This window comes from Rhinopithecus bieti, unplaced genomic scaffold, assembly GCF_001698545.2.
Source record: "Rhinopithecus bieti isolate Rb0 unplaced genomic scaffold, ASM169854v2 scaffold_20101, whole genome shotgun sequence".
Taxonomy (NCBI): domain Eukaryota; kingdom Metazoa; phylum Chordata; class Mammalia; order Primates; family Cercopithecidae; genus Rhinopithecus; species Rhinopithecus bieti.
Genome location: NW_016810242.1, coordinates 1,200,911 through 1,220,317, shown reverse-complemented (window position 1 = coordinate 1,220,317; position 19,407 = coordinate 1,200,911). Strand labels below are relative to the sequence as shown.

The following is a 19,407-nucleotide window of genomic DNA, read 5'->3' as shown; positions in this document are numbered from 1 at the left end:
AAAAAAAAAAAAAAAAAAAGAAAACAATGAACACCTGCCCAATGTTTAAAAAGTACATGACCATGATTTTTTTTTTTAAATAAATGATGGTGATTTTCAAATTGGTATGGTACTGAGAGGACACTTAGGAAAGTAAATTTAAGATTCATTTTTAAATGATAGTAGTTTGAACTAAAGTTATATGCCCCAATTACTCTTTTTGCTACTATTAAACCTATTATTAGATGTTTAGATGTTACCCTGAGAATGTATGAAGGTTTGCTGAGTTTTTTGAGTCTCTTCACAGGTACAAGGGAAAAAATAAGTTTGAAGAGCACTACTGTAGCCATGCAAAGCACTCCCACTTCTAAGTGTGTGTTGAACCCTCCATCTGCCAGTTCTGCTCTGGAATGCTCTCCTATGTCTGCCAAGAAAACTCTTGCTTATCCTTCAATTCCCATCTCAAGCCTCAGCCCCTCTGGAAACTCTTTGTTCCTGCCTAACTTCATGTATGGTGCCATCACATAGTATTATAAATCTGTATTACATATCTGTCTCCCAATCATGCTGTGCACCCCTTAAGATCAGACTGTTTTCATTATTCTATCTATGGCATTGCCACAAAACGCAGTCAAGTTTTTCTTTGAATGAATCAATGATGATGAGTATGGTATCCAAGGCTTATAAAAGGGCTGGTTTATGACTAACTTAAGTGTTCTGCTTTTAAAGATATGTTTTCAATTCAGGCATTGTTTACCATGGCTAAAAATGTTCAAACTACTGAATATTAGAGCTCAAGAGGATTCCACTCATTCATCCACCTGCAAAAAGATTTTTCTTTGTGTTAACACAGCATTGAAAGCACAAAATCATACGAAAGGGCAGAAATGGTGTTGATGGCAAATCATGATGACAAATTACCTTGGTCTTTCCACATAGTGACTTAAGCCATTGATAGTCAGAAACTGGATTCAGTCTTCAAACTTTCAGGCTAGTGTGCTTATCTGCCAGGTCACTCAACAGACCCTGAAAATGTAGGTCCTTTACATGCTGACACAAACAGATCATCCCATCTTGAGTCTCAAAAAGGCTCTATTTAGGAAATTCTGAATGTCTTCCTTTATCATGTTATGTCAGCTGTCTGTACTACTCTACACCTGATTTTAGTCAATACAGTTCCTTTGTTTAATCAGCTATGATTGAACAAGAAGAAATAAATAAGAACACAATTTTCTATTGAATCAGATCTGTGAGCTGTTCAGTCTAGTCTTTTACTTCTGAAAAGCACATTAACAATCATGTTGTAGGGGAGTACAGTTATTTCTCAAAGGATTAAGAATAAAATATAAATATCCCTTGCTTCTTTCACAATTCCATTAGAAGTCAGTGATTCATGGGACAATTTAAGCATTTCTTGAAATCATTTAAATTTAATACTTTTACTCATCTATATCTTCATTCAATGATCACTCACACAGCACCTGCTATATGCAAAGTACCTTGCTTATTTATAGAGACCATAGATGTCTATCAGATTTCACCAGTTTTTACATGCAATTGTGTGTGTGTGTGTTTGTAGTTCTATGAAATTTATCACATATACACAGTTGTGTAATCAACACCACAGTCAAGATACTGAGCTGTTCTATCACTATTAACATGTCCCACCTACTATCCTTTATGTCACAAATACATCCATACTCTTCTCAACCTCTGACCATGTATTGCCTCCTCATTTTTAAACCCTGGAAACCACTAATTTGTTCTTTATCTCTAGAACTTTACCATTTTGAGAATACTGCAAATGTGAAATGTTACACCATGTAACTTTTGAGATTGGCTTTTTTTTTTTTTTTTTCACTTAACATAATGCCCTTGAGATCCATCCGAGTTGTTGCATGCATTAACACTTTGTGGAGTAGTATTTCATTGTGTGGATGTACACAGTTTGTTTAAGCAGTCAGAACTGAAGGACACTTTTGTCATTTCCAGTTTGGGGCTACTATATAGAAAATAGAAAGCTGCTATGAAGATTTATTCATGTACAAGTTTTTTAAGTGGATATACATATTTTTATTTCTCTAGGATTAATGACCAGGAGTCCAATTACTGGATTGTATGGCAAGTGTAAAATATCTAGAATCTGTGGTTTGATATCGTTTGTCAGTCTGCAAGATTCTCAGTCATTATCTCTTTGAATATTGTTTCTGCCCACAATTTGTTTTTCTTCTTCTAGAACTCCAATTTACAATAGAAATTTTTCATGGAGTCTTAAATGTTACCTGAGATTTCTTCTGTGTTTTCACAGCACTTCCTTTTTCAGAGCTTCAATTTGTAAATTTTCTACAATGGTCTAGTTTTTAAATTCTTTCTTCTGTTCATAAACCCATCTATTAATTTCTTAATTTTCTTACTGGTATCTATTTTTAGTTCTAAAATTTCCATTTGATCCACTATTAGAGATTCCAGTTCTCTGAACAAACTATGCATTTTCATCTATTTTTACATATTAATCATAGTTAAAGCCAGTGCCCAATAATGCCAATACCTGGATAAGTTTTGATTGTGTATGATTTGTTTGTTTGGTTTATCATCATTTGACCCTGTCTCCTGAAATAGTTGATATCTCTTTATTGATTGCTAGACACTGTGCATGAACAATTGTAGAGGCTTTTTCAATTATGTCTTTCTACAAAGAATATTTAACTTTCTTTTTCTAGGCAGTTAGAATATAGGCAGATAAACTTCCTCCAAACAGGGATTAAGAGTGTTTCAGGAGGAAACATAAAATTTTAGAAGATAACATTGGAAAAACTCTTCTAGACATTGGCTTAGGCAAAGAGTTCATGACCAAGAACCCAAAAGCAAATGCAACAAAAACAAAGAAAAGTAGATAGGATGCATATCAAAACCACTACCACATTACTCCTGCAAGAAAGGCCATAATTTAAAAATATCAAAAACTAATAGATGTTGATGTGGATGTGGTGAAAAGGGAACACTTTCACACTGCAGGTGGGAATGTAAACTAGTACAACTACTATGAAAAAACAGTGTGGAGATCCCTTAAGAACTAAAAGTAGATCTACCATTTGATCCAGCAACCCCACTACTGGGTATCTACCCAAAGGAAAATAAGTCACTATATGGAAAAAAACACTTGCACACACATGTTTATAGCAGCACAATTCACAATTGCAAAAATATGGAACCAGCCCAAATGTCCATTAATCAATGAGTGGATAAAGAAAATGTGGTATATGTATATACCATGGAATACTACTCAGCCATAAAAAGGAACAAAATAATGGCATTTGCAGCAACCTAGATGGAGCTGGAGACCATTATTCTAAGTGAAGTAATTCAGGAATGGGAAACCAAACATCATATATTATCACTTATAAGTGGGAGCTAAACTTTTAGGATTTAAGACATAAGAATGATACAATGGAACTTTGGGGACTCAGGAGGAAGTGTGGGAGCAGTGCGAGGGATAAAAGACTACACACTGGTACAGTGTACACTGTTTGGGTGATGGGTGCACCAACATCTCAGAAGTCACCACTAAAAAATTTATCCATGTAACCAAACACCGCCTGTTCCCCAAAAAACTATTGAAACATTTTTAAAAGTGTTTCAGGCTAGATTTTAGACTTTGTATAAACTGTGCTACTTTTGTTTACCCTTGCACAGAGGGTGTCTCAGAGCCCCTTCTCCTCAACAAGGCCTCAACTTCCAATTTTCTATCTTCTGTTATGAGAATCCTAAAATCACTGTTTGGCTTTTTAATCTCTTAGAAGTTATTTTCTACGTGTTTTCTTGCCCAGTGGCCCTGAGACTGTAAGTTTAGTAACTAACAAATATCTTAAAATAAAATCACAATCAGAAAATCAGGCTTACTTTTTGTGATTTCCATTTCTCTAGGATCCTGGTCCCTCAAGTTTTGGTTACCCTGAAAACCTGAACTCTAATTTTTGTCTTGAGACAAAAGCAAGCTCTAGGCTGCTGCTCTCTGCTCTGCCTCTATGTCTTCCACTGAGAATTTGGCAATTTCCCTGAAAGGAAAAAGACTGAATTATATACAGGACTCACTTCAACGCATTTGTCTTCTTTCTGGGATTGGACTCCTCATATCCTTGTTGTCTTAGCCAGTCTGATGCCTTCAAATAAATAATTTTAAAGTATTTTATCCATTTTTTATAGTTGAATGAGTCTTGCCAATGCCCAATTCTAATAAAGTTAGAAAACATTCAATGGTATGCCCCAGCCCAACAATTCTTATCAAGAAGTCATCATTTGTCTCCATAATGGCCAAGAAGATAATTTTTTAAGGTCTTTTAACCAAATAGATTCAGTTCCTATTGATAGACCTGGGCCTCATGGAAACCACTGCTGGGTAAATCTTGCTGTCAGGACCTCCATAGACATACACCAGAAAGGTTACTATTGGTGATTGGAGTGTGCACCAAGTTGGAGATATTTTCTTATAGTGTTATATGCCCCCTCTGCTACTGTTGCTTTTGATTAGCGTAGCTCAAAACACCCGTACTCACTATTAAATGAATTACAGGAATATAACTTTCTAGTCCACCCATTGCTACCAGGAAAGCTAGAATGACCCACACTAGCTTTCATCTGGCTCCAGCTTACATGACCATCTTGGAAATGTATGACTGAAATCTATAGCCCCTTTCTGTCAGCTGTATCAAAAATCCTTTAGAACTTTTCCTGAAACTAATAGCCATGAAGTGCAGCCTATGACTTACAAATTTGTTTTCTGACAGGCCCAACAAAACATCTCATCCCACCCAGAAACCTCTCTTTCCCTAGTTTTTCACTCATAGTAATTGTAGATAAATCTGAATGCCTTCTTTGGTTTATGCTGGATCCCTGGAAATATCAGGTCCTTACTTGAGGAACCTGACAGTATGTTATTAACACACACAATGCTCTTGCCTTGGTAGCCTCAGGCCAACACTAACATCACAAATTTCTGATTTCTGATGTACTGAGAACTAAAAATACAGTTTAGTGATAAAAGGGTTCTAAAACTGAATCAGATACTATAGAGCCAATGAAACTCAGCTATGCATGCTAGCAAAGCATTTAACTTGGATTCTTACATGTTTAATTTGTTATACATATATGTGTATATATACATTAGCATATATCCTCCATTTGCTGGTATATATAACCCTTTTGAATCTCAACCTGATTCACTCTGTGGATTTTCATCACTATTTCACACTTGAACAGCAACCCTTTTTTTTTTTTTTTTTTTTTTTTTTTTTGGTCTATCGCTAACGCATTGCTCATCTTCCTCCTTCCTCAATCTACAACACTGGTTATCTTTTGAATACTGCTCATATTTTCTATGATTGTCAAGTCAATATGTTCTAGACTTCACTATGACCAGGTATTTGACATATACAGCATTATGTTCTATTACTTTAACTTATTCCTCTCTGCCTCTTATTTGATTACTAGGAAGACCAATTTTGCAGTACCTTTTAAAAATCATTCATAGAATTGTTTCCAGTCTGTCTAACCATTCTTTTTCCAACACAAAATATTACTTTCAATTATAGTAACTTATTTCAAAATACATTTTATAGAATGCTATCTAAGACTTTTTGGAAATGTATACTAATTATGTTCAAAAATTACTCTTTATCCATATGTTTATAAAATGGATGTAATCACTCTTATTGCTTGCTCAGTAAGATTTCCCTTTATAATAATAAGACATTGTGAAAACGATTGTCTTTTTTGTGTTCAGTAGTTGCACTTGGTGTTAAGGTATCCACTGTTTTCCCCCGTGAGCAGGCAAACCCCACTTTTTGAATTTCCTGGGATTTCCTCAGGAGTCCACACCATACAAGAAGCCCACCAGTCTTCTGGAACAGTGATCACTGTACAGCAGGTTTCACAGTCCAGCCACTTTCTTGATAATTTGATAGTTCCCCACTTGGGGCTCTGCAAGACTTAAAATGATCTTATTGTATGCCAGCAATTTATTTTCATCTAAATTACAGATTCAGTCTAGAACATCCTGAGCATTTGCCATTGCTTGCTCTAATATGTCTTACTTGTCTATATTGAAACATTTTGACAGACTCTACCAAGAGCCATTCTCAGTGCAAAGCAGTTAATTCACTGTGTAAATTTACTTTTTCTCTGTCTTTCTTTTTTCCCCAAACTTATTTTCACAAGCTTCCTTCAGCCTTCTTTGTTTTTTCCTACCATGTTTGGTCTTCATTTCACTTACCCAAGTGAGTGACAGCGTCCTTGTCCCAAGGCCAGGTGGCAGCACCTGCAAGGTCTTCCCGCACTGAGCTGGCAAAGTAGATGTTGAGGAAGTGAGTACTGTTCAGCTGCAGGGCCTCCTTCAGCTCCTTCACACTCATGTATGCCCTAGAAAGCATGCAAGATGAGAAAATGTCACAGCAAAGAATTGCTACTTAGAGAATAGCAGAGCCAGACTTAATCAGATTCTAATGGCACTCCCAGCCAGCATTACCTTTTGGAGGGACATGGGGCAGAGACCAGCCTGTCATGAAGACTAGAAGAAAAGGCATTAATACACATTTGGGATGCTCATACCAATAAATAGTATAATGACTTTTTAAAACACTATAATGTTTGTATGAATACTCCATATTTAACATCATACTCAATTCCCCACCCTACACCCAGATTATTTCTTCAAGATAAACCTAATGATCCCATGAATTCTTTGTCTTGAGAATTATTCTCAGGCCACAGTGAAGAAGGCCTTCCAACTCTCAGTTTCTTGTTCTTTCCATCACACTGCATGATCCTTGAATTCCAGTTCAATCTCTTTTTCAGTGTATGCCTACTTCAAGCATTATTTTTTAAAAGAAAAAGGGAAATAGAGGATAGAAAACATAAAGTAAAAGAGTAAAAAATGAGATGAGTTAAAAGCATGGAAGGACATAATAAAGCTACTGCAAAGAATAACAACTATATAGACATCTCTCTTTCTAGTCCCTTAATCCATAGAAACTCTACTCTACTCCTATTACCTTATGATATTTACCAAGTATGTTTATTGGTGACTTTGAAAGCACTAGGCAATATTATGTTTGCACTGATGCACAGAATTAAAGGTCTGTTAAAAACACATGACTTGTGGCTTATAGAAAAGGACACAAACGTTTGGTCTCTTTCTAAACTCATATATAGTCAAAGACATTTAGCTTCTCAGCATCAGTGAAACTTAACACTTTACCATAAGCAAACAGGGCCTTTTTATTCTCACTGAAGTGTTATTTTAAGAAGGAACAACTAAACCAGAGCTCAATGGCCCCTTAGACTTACTAGATGCTCCCCACAGTGGCCATGGTCTGCCATTCCAGAGATAGGAATGTTCTTATCACAGTGTCAGCTGGGCAGACAGCCTGGCCACACAGTTTGGAAATTTCCTTTACAGATTATGCTTTGTTGATGCTATTCTAGTAGACAAGCTGTAGACACTGAAATCTACCACCCCAGAAGCTCATGTTAGGACATGAGCTCTAGCTTGCTCTGCCTCCCAACTGTTGATGCCATCTATTTCATCCAAGTGTAGGATGTGCTGGCGAAATCACCTGAGAAAGGACAATCCCAAAGATTGTGTATTTGTTTTCTGGAACAGAACCAAAAACGGGAATAAAAGGAAAAAAAAAAAAAGATCTTGCTTTAGAACCAAAGATGTTTAGGAGAAAAGGGCTTTTAAAATACCATCTTTTATTGACTTATAATATCTTGGAAAACTAGCTCTCAGCTACAAGAAATCATCCAAACTCCAAGAGATGACATCATATGTGATCGGGGGATAGTTCTCCTGCTGTTTTCCTGAAGACACAATGTTTTCTGAGTTGTTGCCTGGTTTTCCCGAGACATTAGTCACATTGTCTTTTACTTTCTCCTTTATTAGAAATAAGTATAATTTCCTTTATTGACGAATTGATGATTTGGGGGTGATGATGATATCAAGTGAGTCTTCAACATGGAGATGTTTCAATAGGTCAGAAGATAGAGAGGGGAAGAGTAAAGAGAATAAAATAAATGAAAAGAAAAAGAAAGAGAAGAAAAGAAATGAAAGGGGAAGAGAGAATCAGAGACTGAGCATGGGCTCAGCTCAGGGTACCAAGGAAGAAAAGCCATACCCTTTCTCTGTTCCTATTCTTGGGTTCCAATTAAAATTGGGAGTTGGTAACTTGACAGCTTTCTCTCTCTTCTCTACAGGCACTTCTCCAACCTCCCTGCTCCTGGCATGGCTTATTTTGGCTATCTGTGTGCTACTGGCTTCTTTGCCTGCCATCTACCAGTCTTGGACACCATCCTCCCATCCTCCCTCAATCCACCAGTTCCACTAATTTCTCTTGAGCAACCTCCAAGTGGCCTCCTCCTCCACCCCCAACCTCATTAGCTGGTTCTCCTCATCTTCTTTTTCTTCCTTGCCCAATCCTCTCTCCAGTCATAAATTACCCTTCCAGGTGACAGTATTTATGTCATGCTGGTGGCAAACTGGGTATGGTTACTCAGACTCCTGTACTTCCTGGAGATAGAGATATACGTCATCAAGTATAAGGGAGAGAATAAATTTTAAAAATCTAGAAAGAGTCATTAATTGAATTGATAGAAGAAACCTTTATTTTGCTGGAAACTAAGACTACCATCCAGACTTTCCTCTAAACCAGTGAGAGCAAACATGCAGAAGTTAGTGTGTCTGATTTGCATGCAGAATGCTCTGTCTACTGCAACACAGGTAACCATTTCAAAAGTTAATTGGAGCTAATGAAGATATATGTCTTAGCTTCTCAACCAATATGACCAGAACCCGGTTCATGGGCTTAGGATGAGAAAAAATGGACATTATTTTCAAATTTAGAGATTAGCACCTTACTTCAGAAATGATTAAGAGATAGACTTGCCATTCAAATTAGCTTAATATTCAAGGGAAGGCAGAATGCCACACATAAATGCAGTGAAATGCATAAGGGGCATGCATTGACCAGAACTTTGTATTAAAAGGGGATAAACTGCATTAATCTGCTTAATTTCTGCCAGGACCTACCTTTCCTGTACACTGTACACTCTAGATAAGGATACTCACTTACACGTCTCCCTGAAGGCGTCAGAGTGACCAAAGTTATGTCTTGGTTTTTATAAATATTATCTCAGTAATAGGCTGTCCTTGGGGCTGACATATCAAGCTGTTCTGCCCCATTGCTCAGGCTTGTTAGTTCTGACATGCCCCATGGAGAATGCACATCTGCTTCACCATTCTATGACTGTCACCTACTGGTTTGGGATTAGCCATTGCCGGGTTTCCAGTCTACCATGTTTCATTGCCTCCCCGCCTTAGTGTATTCTCTCTGGCTTCTGCCATGCCCCTGACAGCTGGCTCTCCAGTCACATCCCAGTATCTAAATGTACACACAAACTGCAACTACTGCTTAGTTCCCAACTAAACAAAGTAAAAGTGTAGGAAAAGTGATTCTTTGTGCTGTAGTTTATTAGTCAGTTAAAAAACCTCGTTGTACATTGATAGAAATTATTCATGAAGGAAGCCAGAAATAAGCAAAAGATCCTGAGCTGTCTGCTGTCTGAAGGAAGTTGAATTAGTATCAAAAATTGGCATGTAGAAAACAAGACATAAAGGATGGATGTGCACCTTGAGACTGGGACCCACAGCCCCACTTCCCACAGTCAGAGTAAACCCACGCCAAAGGAGGAGCCTGACCGCACTCCACAGTTGATACGGCAGCCACCTGCAGAAGGAAAACAGATACCCCTAAGGCCCTTCAACCAATTCCCCTCACAGAAGCAACATGTGCCTCATAGACATTTGAGTTTGGTTAAGCCTAAGGCTTCCTGTCATTACTGTAAAATATGGTTCTCTATCCAAAATATGCAGGAGGGTCCCCTGCCATTCCCACCCCCTATCCACTCTCCCACTATGTCTCATCTTTCTAGGGAATATCACCTTTGACCTGATCCCCCACCCCATTCACTGGGCCCACACCTTGGGACTTGTGGGCCCCTGGAAGCATTCTCCAGGCTGCTCAGTGCAACCTCAAACAAATAGTTTTCTCTGTTCCTGTAAAATTCCTTTTGCTCTTAGGTGCATGGAACTCTACTCATCCCCATATACTCCTCACTTCCTTTCATTTTTTGTTTTCTGGTTACTGTTTTCTGGAGTAAAGAGCTCCAGTACCTGATTCCTGGGCTCTCCCCTTACTCCACCTCCTATTATCACCTGAGGAATTTCAACACTTGTGTGAAGCATCCACTGAAAACACAGTCTTATTCTCTTTTTTTTTTTTTTTTTTTTGAGATGGAGTTTTGCTCTTGTTGCCCAGGCTGAAGTGCAGTGGCACGAGCTAGGCTCACCACAACCTCCGCCTCCTAGGTTCAAGTGATTCTCCTGCCTCAGCCTTCCTGAGTAGCTGGGATTACAGGCATGTGCCACCATGCCTGGCTAATTTTGTATTTTTAGTAGAGACAGGGTTTCTCCATGTTGGTCAGGCTCGCCTTGAACTCCCAACCACAGATGATCCACTCGCCTTGGCCTCCCAAAGTGCTGGGATTACAGGTGTGAGCCACGACACCTGGCCAACACAGGCTTATTCTTGACCTCCCTATTTCCAATGATCTTCACTCACTTCCCTTTGGCCATCGATTCTCATTGTCACCCTTATTCAGATTTATTTATTTATTTATTTTTCATTTCCAATCTCATGAAGATTTTCAGTTCCACTTGTCTATACTTTCAATTGTTTATGGCCATCTCCTCTGCAGGGGTAATCTGAAATTTTCAATATTCTTCTTTTGCTCCTCTCACCTCAACTTTTCTATTTTCATGACTCTTAGTAGATGCTCATACCTCCTTCTTTGATGATAAAATCAAGCCCATTCATCATGAAGTCTATCACTGGGTCACTGGGTCTCTCTCTCTCTCTCTCTTACACACACACAGACACACACACACACACACACACACACACATATTTACTTCCTTACCTATTTGTATTCCCTTTCCCCTGATCCCACAAGATGAGATTTTCCGAGAAAATCCTAGCTAACACCCTCTCCTTTTTCTTCTTCCTTTCCAATTCAAACTTCTTAAAGGAATAATTTTTTCATCTCCCATTCACTTTTTTTTCCATGTACTTCCTAATCCCACTATAATCTGGCTTTCATCTGTACCACTTTATCAAAATTGCTTTCATTAAAGTTGTCATTGACTACTTAAGTTTCTCTGCCCAGAAAATTAAAAAAAATCATTCTCTTATTGGAACTTCTTGTTGCATTTTTATATTATTAGTTATTTCTCCCTCCAAAAATTCTCTACTTCCTTTGCTTTCATTGCAATGCTCTTTCCTGGTTCTCCTCCTGCTTTAGAGACCAACAATCTCAGTCTCCATTGTGAGTTCCTCTTTTCCATTCTAATTTTTAAAAGTTATTTCCCAGGGTTCTGTTTGTGGTCCATTCTTTTCTCACTCTCCATGCTCACCATTGGGAAACCTTCTATTCTTAAACTTCAAAGCACCGTCACTATTCGAGTAACTCCCCAACATAAATGTAACTAGTCCTACCTCTCCTCTAAGATTAGATTCTTGTTCTTTTCCTAGCAATTCAATATTTCTACCTGGTTTGTGCACAGAAACCTTGAAGTCAGCATGTCAGTGTAACTGGTGGTTCTATCTGAGTACAAAGGAAAGTCAGACAAAGTGAATTTCAATGCATCTGAAATAATGTTCCAGCTGGTGAATCTGTTGACTTGTTTTTCCATGAGTAGATTTGCAAGAAAGGTTGAGTTTTGGTTAAATACAGAGAAAATATATGCCTGTGTCCATGGAAAGATTTAAAAATCAAGGACAAGAGAAGGAACACATTGGCATTTTGTCCTCTACCTAATCTTATAAACTGGTTTTGAGCTTTTTAGGAAGAAATTAAACTTCATAAAAAAAATTTGTAAATCCAGGATAGACAAGCAGTTCTGCTTGAAGTCCTAATAACAAAACAAAGTACTACTGAGGATAAGGGTTGCTGTCTCCATTTCTGGTAAGAATTAAGGGACGTCAGCACCATTCTGACTCTTGAGAGTTTTACAGCCTTGGATTGCATCAGGTGCCAACTCTCTAAGGCCAGCTTTTCCCCAGAGAAATAGGGCAGAGCATCATCTGGAAATGCTGAGTGTCAGCAGACAAGGTAAATACCATTGCCAGTGTTCAACGATAAATAGCAGGAGAGCCATGGAACCGGTGGGCATGAATTGTAAAGGCACACCATTCTGGAGACTCCAAAAAGGTACACTGTATAAGGATAAGATTTTATAGTTACACATTGAGCTAATGTAATTTGACTGTTAATGGTAGTATGAGCTCATTCATGCCCACAGCATTATGTGGACTGCAGATATTCAGTTTATCTCTAAGACAATGCTCACAATCTTCCCCACACCCTTTTCTCCTCCCTGGTCCCTCTCTGAAGTGGTGCCACTTCGAATACTCTTTCTATGACACCAGTAGAAAACACAGAATTCCTCCCTCATTCCTTGCTCTCCTTCACTCCACCCCCTCAGTACAATCAACCAACTGTTGATGACCCCAGAAAGAAGAGACATGGTGGTGAATATTGTTTCCCTTCTGAAAGCCACACAAGAGACCAGACAGTATCATCACCAGAACACCATCAACCAAACAAAAATATTTGTTTCTTGAAATTCAAATATGGAAAACCTGACAAGACATTATACACAAAATATTAACTAATGTTTGCTAACTCATGTAGAAATGAATACTACTAGAAGCAAAATGGAATTTTCTCTAGAAATATTTGTGTTGTAAGAACTTGAGGCTGAAATAAAAGAAATAATCAGAGATTGAAAGGACTCAAAGTCTAGTGTCATAACACTTTAAGGTAGTCAGAATAATGCCCTCAAGGATGTCCGTGTCCTAGTCCCTGGAAGCTGGGAATATGTCATCTTACATGGCAAAAAGGACTGTTTAGATTTGACTAAAAGTACAGGCCTTGAGACGAGATTATTCTGGATTATCCCAGTGGACCCAATCTAATCATACAAGTCTTTAAAAGCAAAGAACTTTTCCTACGTGTCATCACAGAAAGAGATGTAGTGACGGAAACAAGATCGGAGAGAGCTAGAATGCAAGCTTTGAAGAAGGAGGAAGGGGCCCAAAAGCCAAGGAATTCAGGCAGCCTTCAGAAACTGGAGAAAACAAAGCAGTAGATTGTCCTCTAGAACTTTCACAAAGGCATGCAGCCTTGTTGACATCCTGATCTTAGCCTAGTGAGATTTATGTTAAATTTCTGACCTACACAAGTACAATACATTCATGTTATCTTAAGTCACTTTGCTTACAATAACTTATTACAGCAAGAATCGAAAGCTAATACATCTCTTTTCACTTCAAAGTAATACCATTGGAAAATAAAAGAGCATAAAGAGAGTGAACATCTGGCTTTAAAAGATGGTATCAAAGGAAAAGATTTGTTTTAAAAAAACCCTGAGACCAGAATTATGGACTCAAGAGGAGGAAAAGAATGTATTCCACCACTCCAGTTTTTGGCAATATTTTACCCACCATATCAAGAGAGCCATATAGTAAAATTTATTTAGAAGGGTAGGATAAAAATAGATAAATCATCATGTACAGATACTTAGAAAGACAAAATATAAAGCACACAAAAGAAAAGTGTAGTGAAAGAGGTCCCCAGGAGAACTTGAGAGATAACAGTCAAGAGGGAGCCAGTGTGTCAGGAGCATAGGCTCTCAGGCCAGAAGAACTTCGTCTCTAGACTCACCTCCTCCACTCAGTGGCTATGTGGCATTGGCAAGGCACCTACCATCAATGTATCTCAGCTTCCTCAACTGTAAGATGGGAATAATAAAAATAACTATATGAAAATATAGTAACTAATATATAAATATATAGTTATAGTAACTAATGAAAATAACTACATGAAACCCACCTCATACAGTTATCGGCAGGTAAAAAATGGATAACATCTTCATAAATGTGACACTTTATAGTGTCACACATACACATTCAACAAATTTTATTATGAATACCAATACCTATGGTTTCAAATATCTACTTAGCCAGAAACAAAGTTCAAAAGTCATAATGTAGGAAAGCAAGTGTTATCTCTAAGACTTGGTGGAGAGCTAATCATGGCTATGTCTAAGGAGCAGGTATACTTTGCTTAAAAGGAGCAATGGAATGGAGGCAATCCCACAGTGCAGAAAGGAAGAAAGCACACTTCCATTCAAGCCCTAAAGTCAATCCATGATGGGAACCTTTCAACAACAATAAAACAGAAATGAAACTCTCCTGTGCACAAACTACCGTTGGCCTGGTAAGACACAGAGTAGTGTGGAACTTCCATTAGTGCTTTTGAAACCTCCCAAAGGCAAGTTCCAAAATGGTCACAGAAGAGGGATACAGTGATTAACCCCAACCTCAAGTGAGATGATCCCTGCCTGAAGGCTGCTTCTGCTAATAGCAACAGCACCTCCAATAAATACTTTTCTTGACTCTCAAAAATTTCAAGAAACAACAAAGAGATATAATAGTTTGATTTTAATTCTCACTAACAAGAAATAACTAGCTGATGATGTTGAGTGAGTAAATTTCCTTATTGAAATAAACCTCCATATTTTTAGTATTTACAACAGCCCAGGCTGATAACACTAAAATTTCAAGTTTTAGTAAATTAGATTTCCAAAAAGGAAACGATATAATGCCTAGGACTCTCAAGGGGAAAATGGCCCTTTGGAGGTGGAAGGATAGAAACCTTAAAAATCAATTTAATCTTAGATTGTCCCAATAAAACAGAAAGGAGATACAAAACATCAAAAAGAACCAGGTATTAAAAGAGAACCCTCTGGGAAGCTAAAATTTTAAGAGAACACGTGTAGATTTTGGAAGGAGTAATAGCATAAAATAGTTAAAAATAGAGCAAAAAAATAAAGCCTTGAACCAACATAAGCATGAAAAAACACAAAGAATGATAAATTTTAAAATGTATTTGTTTCAGAGCATTGATAAAAATAGAATATACTGATACAGAAGGGAAGAGAAAAACAACCTGAACTCTTAGAAATCTGCCTTGCTACCAAGATGAATAATTATTAAAGTGGAAATCCGCTCAATAATTTTTTATCTGGTACTACTTATTTACTACTACTAATAATAGTGATCACAATTAATTCAGTCCCAACTGTATGCCACATGCTTTGTATATATTTTCTCCTGCAAATCTCATAACAACTTTATGAGGTTAGCACAATTACTTCATTTTACAGAAAAGAAATTAAGGCTTTCAGAGGTAAAGTGTCTTCCCCCAGATCACACAGATTGTAATTTTTGGAGGAAAGTTTTAAACCTGGATTCCTCTAATTCCAAAGCATGCATTCTTTCTTCTAACCTTAAATTGGTTTCCCTTATTATCTGCAAGTCACTGTGCTAGACTCTGGCAATGAAAAGATACAGAAGACACGGCTCTTGTTTTCAAGGAGCTCAGTCAATGAGCAAGACAATTATGTGAACAAATAATTAAAATACAATGTGACAGGCACCATAACAGAAGTGTGTACAAAATTATATGAAAGAACAAAGGACAGAGTGAAAAATATGCTTAGATAATCAAAGATTAATAAGACACTGTAGAATTTTGTGGTAGATCTTGTGCGTTAGTCAGCACATAATTATTCCACCTTCCTTCTAGTCTGTCTTACTGTTCCGGAGGACAGAGAAGCTAAATTTTACATTTCTCCAGCTCCTTTGCACCCAGAGATTTGGAGGAGATTTACAGTCTACCATCAGTAGCTCTTCATGTTAGAGCTAAAAGGTGACTGTGAGATGATCACCTTGCTTCTCACTGCCTTCACTGACTTTGCCTGCAATGGCCGGGCAATAGTGTTCTGGCATCCAGCCATGAGCAATGTGGGTCTTCAGAGACAAGCTATGGGGCAAACCCTCTTTGCTGGTGTGGATCTATTTAGGCACAGCATGACTTAGCAATGGCATCAGTGGTTTCTTGATCTCCAGACAGCTGCTGGCCAGCATGTCCCTGAAACTGGTAGTTCTAATGGAAGCTTCAGAATTCCCACCTCACTTTCTGTGGCAGGTATAGCAGCTCCACTTGCAGACCAGTTCCATAATCTTACTCTGAGAGATAGTTCTAGATATCCAACCTAAATTCTACTACTCTAGCCCTTACAAAGATTTTGGAAGCAATTCAATTCCTGTATTTAATCCCTTTTTGGTTAAAATAGCTACAGTGGTTTCTGTTTTTTGCAACTATATCTTGACTGATTCAGAGACATTATTCCAACTGTGTTTTCAATATTCGATATTCATTCTCATGGTAGAAAGGTCAGGAAAGATATATTTAAGCAAAAGAATAATGCAACAAAGAGAAATTACAAGTGATAGCTGACTGAAGAAATAGTGCGAGAACTGTTTTTGAATGAATTAGTCTACAGAATCATAGGAGTTACTCATAAGACCCCAAAAAGACCTGTTTTGGTGTTTATATAACAAATAATTCCAATCTTTGCAGATAATAGAGTGATGCAAGGAGGCTAAAGACTGAAAGATATTTCAACTCCTGATACAGGAAACAGGAGAGATTTGGAAACTATAAATTAGTTAGCTCAATGTCAATTCCCAGAAATATTTTCAAGGCATTATTAAATAAACAAATTTTTACTACTTAGACAAGGAAGAAGTAATTACTGGAACTATCATGAGCTCACCAGGAAGAAGGAATCATGCAAAACTAATCACATTTTATTGTTGTTGTTTTGATTATTTTGTTGAATTTTCTAGAGCAAGACACTGTTTTGGAGAGTGTATCCTTGATTCAACAGGACGTTGGATAAATCTCTCATGAGATCTTTATAAGGAGGGTGGAAAATGTGTATAATTATAGATTTATTATTTTTTATTTTTTATTATTTTTTGAGACGGAGTCTCACTCTGTCCCCTAGGCTGTAGTGCAGTGGCCGGATCTCAGCTCACTGCAAACTCCGCCTCCCAAGTTTATGCCATTCTCCTGCCTCAGCCTCCCGAGTAGCTGGGACTACAGGTGCCCGCCACCTCGCCCGGCTAGTTTTTTGTATTTTTAGTAGAGATGGGGTTTCACCGGGTTAGGCAGGATGGTCTCGATCTCCTGACCTCGTAATCCACCCATCTCGGCCTCCCAAAGTGCTGGGATTACAGGCTTGAGCCACCACGCCCGGCCTATAATTATAGATTTATAACTCACACTAAATCCTGGGACTGCCCCCAAAATAGTTTTTATATACCTAGACCCAGATATCTGTATTTGCCCCTATTTCATTCAGTAATTTAATCAAGGTCTTGCAAGAATTCATACGATGTAAGTTTGTCAAATTTGCAAATGACATGACTGTTAAATTGGCCTCAAAAAAGTTATAATTATGAGAGTAAACTCAGAAAGTAAAATCTAAAAGTTTCTGATGTAAAATCTACACTTAAGCACACACACACACACATAAACAGTTACTAAAATACAGCATTAGAAACTCTGGGTTTAAGACCAATCCATGGGAGGAAAATGCCTATAGCTTTCAGTGGCCAACAGTGTTCCATGGCTCTCCTGGGGGAAAATGTACAGACTCTCAGGCTGCAATCCTAGGCACAAACACTGTGTACTGCCACGAACAGATCTGTCCTGGATCAGTACTATGCTTCTCTAAGGACATTACAGCTTTGGAAGACATGCCCAGAAGAGGTATACTAAAAAGGAGGAAAATCTGGCAACCATGCTATGTGAAGAACAGTGGAAGAAATGGTGCACATTTAGTCTAGATGCCAGGGGTGGGGGCAACCTTAAAATTGTTTAAATATTTGAAAGCTGATTTCATGTAACAGCCTCACTCTGTGCAGCTCCAGAGGAAAAAACTGGGGCCAATGAGCAAAATTATACACATCCATATATTGCCTCCGTATACAGAGAGCCTTACCAAATTACAGTTGTTAAGAAACGACATCCCTAACACTAGAAATATTTAAGCAGCAGCTAATGGGTTATTTGGCAGATATATTAAAGAGATAAGTTCTTATATTAAGCAGAATACTAAATTTAACCATCCTTCAAATTCTAAATTGTCACAATCTTGAAGATTAAACACATTCTCATTATTTCAATGATTATCTTAATGCAAATGATTTATGTATCTGTATATCCTCTTTTTAATTTTCTTATACTTTTTGAATGCACCTACTGGGGTAGCTATTGTTATGAGTTAAATGTGTCCCCCACAAGATGTTGAAGTCCTAACCCTGAATACCTGTGAAGGTTGCTTTATTTGGAAATAGGGTCTTTGCAGATAATCAAGTTAAGATGAAGTCATTAGAGTGGGCCCTAATCTAATATGACTAAGCCCTTTTAAAAGGAAATTTGGACACAGGGACAGATTCACATAGAGGGAAGATTATGTGGAGACACAGAATGAATGTCAGCTACAAGCCAAGGAATGCCTGAGACTACTAAAAGCTAGGAGAGGAACCTGGGACAGAATCTCCTTCACAGCCCTCAGAAAGAACCAACCCTGCTGATCTTGGACTTATAGTTCCAGACCTGTGAGACAATACATTTCTGTGATTTAAGCCCCCCAGTTTGTGGGGCTTTGTTACAGCAGCCCTAAGAAACTAATATAGCCCTCATGACCTCAGTCAACAGGTCATATATCTCATTAGTATAATCCTCCTACCCAATCCATATCTCCATTCTTAGTTTTCTTTTTCATTCATGCCATAAAAATTCTGCTAGTTGCTTAGCTTAAGCTACAGCTAGACACTTATACATCCAAATATTTACTAAATTCTATAGAATTTCCTTTCCCAAAGTCTAATGTATAATATATCTGCATTTTTCCTGTCCCACTGCCACTATCTGGAATAGATTCTTTACTTCTGATGCTCAATAATGTCTTCTTATTTTTCTGTCTCTAATATCACATCCATTCTAGTCCACCCTGTACAGCATCAAAACTGATGTTCTTCTGTCTACTCTTGATACCCCATGACTTACATAATAAAGAACTTAGATTTTCTTTTAGTTTCCTTTGCTCAGGTATGGCCAGCACCACTGTGGCATTGATTGAATGAGTGGATTTACTCATTAACACCAAGTATGGCTTTGCTTTTTTATCTACCTCCCTGCTTTGCTGATGCTGTACTCCTTCTACATCTTTAATTATCAAAATTCTAACTGACATTCAAGGCCTCTTTTCTTTTTTTTTTTTTTTTATACTTTAAGTTCTAGGGTACATGTGCATAACGTGCAGGTTTGTTACATATGTATACTTATGCCATGTTGGTGTGCTGCACCCATCAACTCGTCAGCACCCATCAATTCATC

General features: G+C 37.8%; 1 protein-coding gene across 3 annotated transcripts in view; it reads right to left on the bottom strand.

Annotated features, from left to right (window-relative positions):
* PAPPA2 (pappalysin 2) overlaps positions 1-19,407 on the bottom strand; it is a 310,433-nt gene that overhangs the window by 175,837 nt on the left and 115,189 nt on the right. For all 3 annotated transcript variants that reach the window (XM_017891696.1, XM_017891697.1, XM_017891698.1), the window contains exon 4: positions 6,248-6,393. In XM_017891696.1, the coding sequence (XP_017747185.1) occupies positions 6,248-6,393 (146 nt within the window). The remainder of the gene's footprint in view (positions 1-6,247; positions 6,394-19,407) is intronic.